At 45.8% G+C, this 2332-nt stretch overlaps 1 protein-coding gene across 1 annotated transcript; it reads left to right on the top strand.

Annotated features, from left to right (window-relative positions):
- Nucleotides 1–535: 535 nt before the first annotated feature.
- Nucleotides 536–2019, top strand: LOC113755887 (the record flags this gene model as incomplete). The annotated part of the gene is made up of 2 exons (XM_027299752.1): nucleotides 536–939; nucleotides 1006–2019. Coding segments are annotated over exons 1-2 (1418 nt in total), but the record flags the coding sequence as incomplete, so codon positions are not given.
- Between the last annotated feature and the right edge of the window lie 313 nt (nucleotides 2020–2332).

Genomic DNA, 2332 nt, shown 5'->3' with positions numbered 1-2332 from the left:
GAGGTACGAGATAGGAGTGCTGGTATCATGACTGACGCCACTATGATGATAGACGAGGTCATGGGTATTATTCAGGGTACTGCTCAGGCGGGTGTTAGGGAGGACCCGGAGGAGGATCCGGAGGAGAATCCGGAGGAGGACCCTGTGGAGGACGTTGCCCCTGGCAGCCCTGCTGAGGGTTAGACTAGGTTTGATTTGCTTGTAACTAAGTATTCGGGGTTAGATAGGGTGACACTAGTTTAGGTCATAACATTTTGTCTAGCTTGATGGCCTACTTTTGAGGCACTACATCCCTATTTTTGGTTTAAGGGATTGTTTGTATATATTTGTTAAACTTATGTGCCATACTGTTGGAGAGCACCCTAACTTGCTATTTGTATGAATCTCGGTATGTGAATATGTGTTAAGTGTTCTATTTTCCTTTTCCTTAATGTTCATATTGATTTTATTTACAAAAAGAAAAAAAAGATTAAATTAATTAATTAAAATATCCTCGCTTAATTGCTTAATTTTTATCAATAGGCATAACTAGGTTATGGATCGACAAGTTAGAGGTAAAGAACGTGGGAGATCAACTAGACAACACCCTGAGGTTAGTGGTGATAGGGAACCTGAGGTCAATCAAGACCATGGTCAAGAGGGCGTGGCCGGAGACCCAGTGGCCACCGCGATCAATAGAATAACTGATGTCTTAGAGCGCATGACTGAGTACCAAGCCCTTGGACCGGTGCATCACCAAGGAGGCCCAATCGATACTGAGGATCGGGCATTAGAGAGATTCTTGAAGTTTGGACCTCCCACGTTTTATGGAGGACCAGAACCTGAGGTAACAGAAGGTTGGTGGGAGAGGATTTCTGACATTTTTACAGCTCTAAATTATGCGGAGGAGAGACAAGTGACTTTCGCAGCATTCCAGTTTGAGGGAGCTGCTCGTTCCTGGTAGAACCTAGTTAGGGTTAATTGGGACAGGAACCATATTCCTAGAACCTGGGCGAACTTCACAAGGGAGTTCAACGCCAAGTTTCTTCCCCCTTTCATCCAAGAGAAAAGAGAGGATGACTTCATCAAGTGTAGGCAGGGGGCGGTGAGTGTCGCCGAATATGAGATTCAATTCACGAAACTGTCCCGTTTTGCTCCTGAATTGGTAGCCACGGAGCAAAGGCGTATAAGGAGATTTGTGCAGGGACTAAACGTGGAGATCCAGGAGGGATTAGCTGCTGTTCGGATAGACACCTTTGTTGATGCAGTAGAGAGAGCTCAAAGGGTTGAAGTTGCCAAAGCTCAAGTAAAATCTTTCCAGGCTAAGAAAAGATTTGCCCCTAGCAGCAGTCGAGAGCTGACTTATGCAAATGCTCCACCGGCCGAATTGGGTCGAGGAACGGGTGGAGTAAATAGTCCTGGAGCACCACGAGGCGCTCTAGCGAGAGGAGTTGGGGCAAGAGGTGCCGGGGAAAGAGATACCGGAGCTAGAGGAGGATCAAATGGAAGGGGTCAACCTAGGAATGCCTCGCAAGGAGGTCGTGTGACAACCCCTCAGGTAACTTGTGGGTATTGCAGGAAAACTGGTCATACCGAGGACGGATGCTGGAGGAAAGAAGGAAAGTGCTTGAGGTGCGGAAGTAGCGAGCACCGGATTGCCGGTTGTCCGAAAACACAAGAAGGTGGTACCCCGAGTGCTAGACAAGCCACTTCTGGAGGAAGTAAGCCGAAGGTTCCTGCCAGGGTGTACGCCATAAACGATCAACCCGTACCTGATTCCTCGAAAGTTGTGGAAGGTACTCTTCCAATCTTTCACCGATCAGCTAGAGTACTAATTGATCCTGGCGCAACTCATTCATTTGTGAATCCAACTTTTATGTCCGGAATTGATGTAAAACCTGTTAGATTACCCTTTGATCTTGAAGTTAGGACACCCATGGGTAATAAAAGCATAATCACTAGCCTGACCTATAAGAACTGTGAATTCTGGGTTGGAGAGCGTAGAATGCTAGTAGATCTAGTCAGTTTGGACATAAAATGGTATGATGTTATTATAGGAATGGATTTTCTAGCTCATTACCATGCTAAGCTTGATTGTAGAGCAAAAGTGTTAGAATTTTGGATTCCCGGGGAAGCAACCCTGAAATTGGATGTGAAAGGCAGGTTAGCATCGTCTGCTATGAATTCGGGAATTCGGGCAAGGAAAATGTTGTATAAAGGAGCGCAAGGTTTCTTAGCCTTCCCGATTAATGCTCCCAGTGACCAAGTAAAGTTGGAAGATGTGCCAGTGGTAAGGGAATATCCAGATATTTTTTCTGAAGAATTAAAAACATTACCTCCAGAGAGAGAAGTG

This window comes from Coffea eugenioides, unplaced genomic scaffold, assembly GCF_003713205.1.
Source record: "Coffea eugenioides isolate CCC68of unplaced genomic scaffold, Ceug_1.0 ScVebR1_1815;HRSCAF=2739, whole genome shotgun sequence".
Lineage (NCBI taxonomy): Eukaryota > Viridiplantae > Streptophyta > Magnoliopsida > Gentianales > Rubiaceae > Coffea > Coffea eugenioides.
Note: the sequence above shows the minus strand (reverse complement) of the source record. Positions and strands in the feature narration are given on the sequence as shown.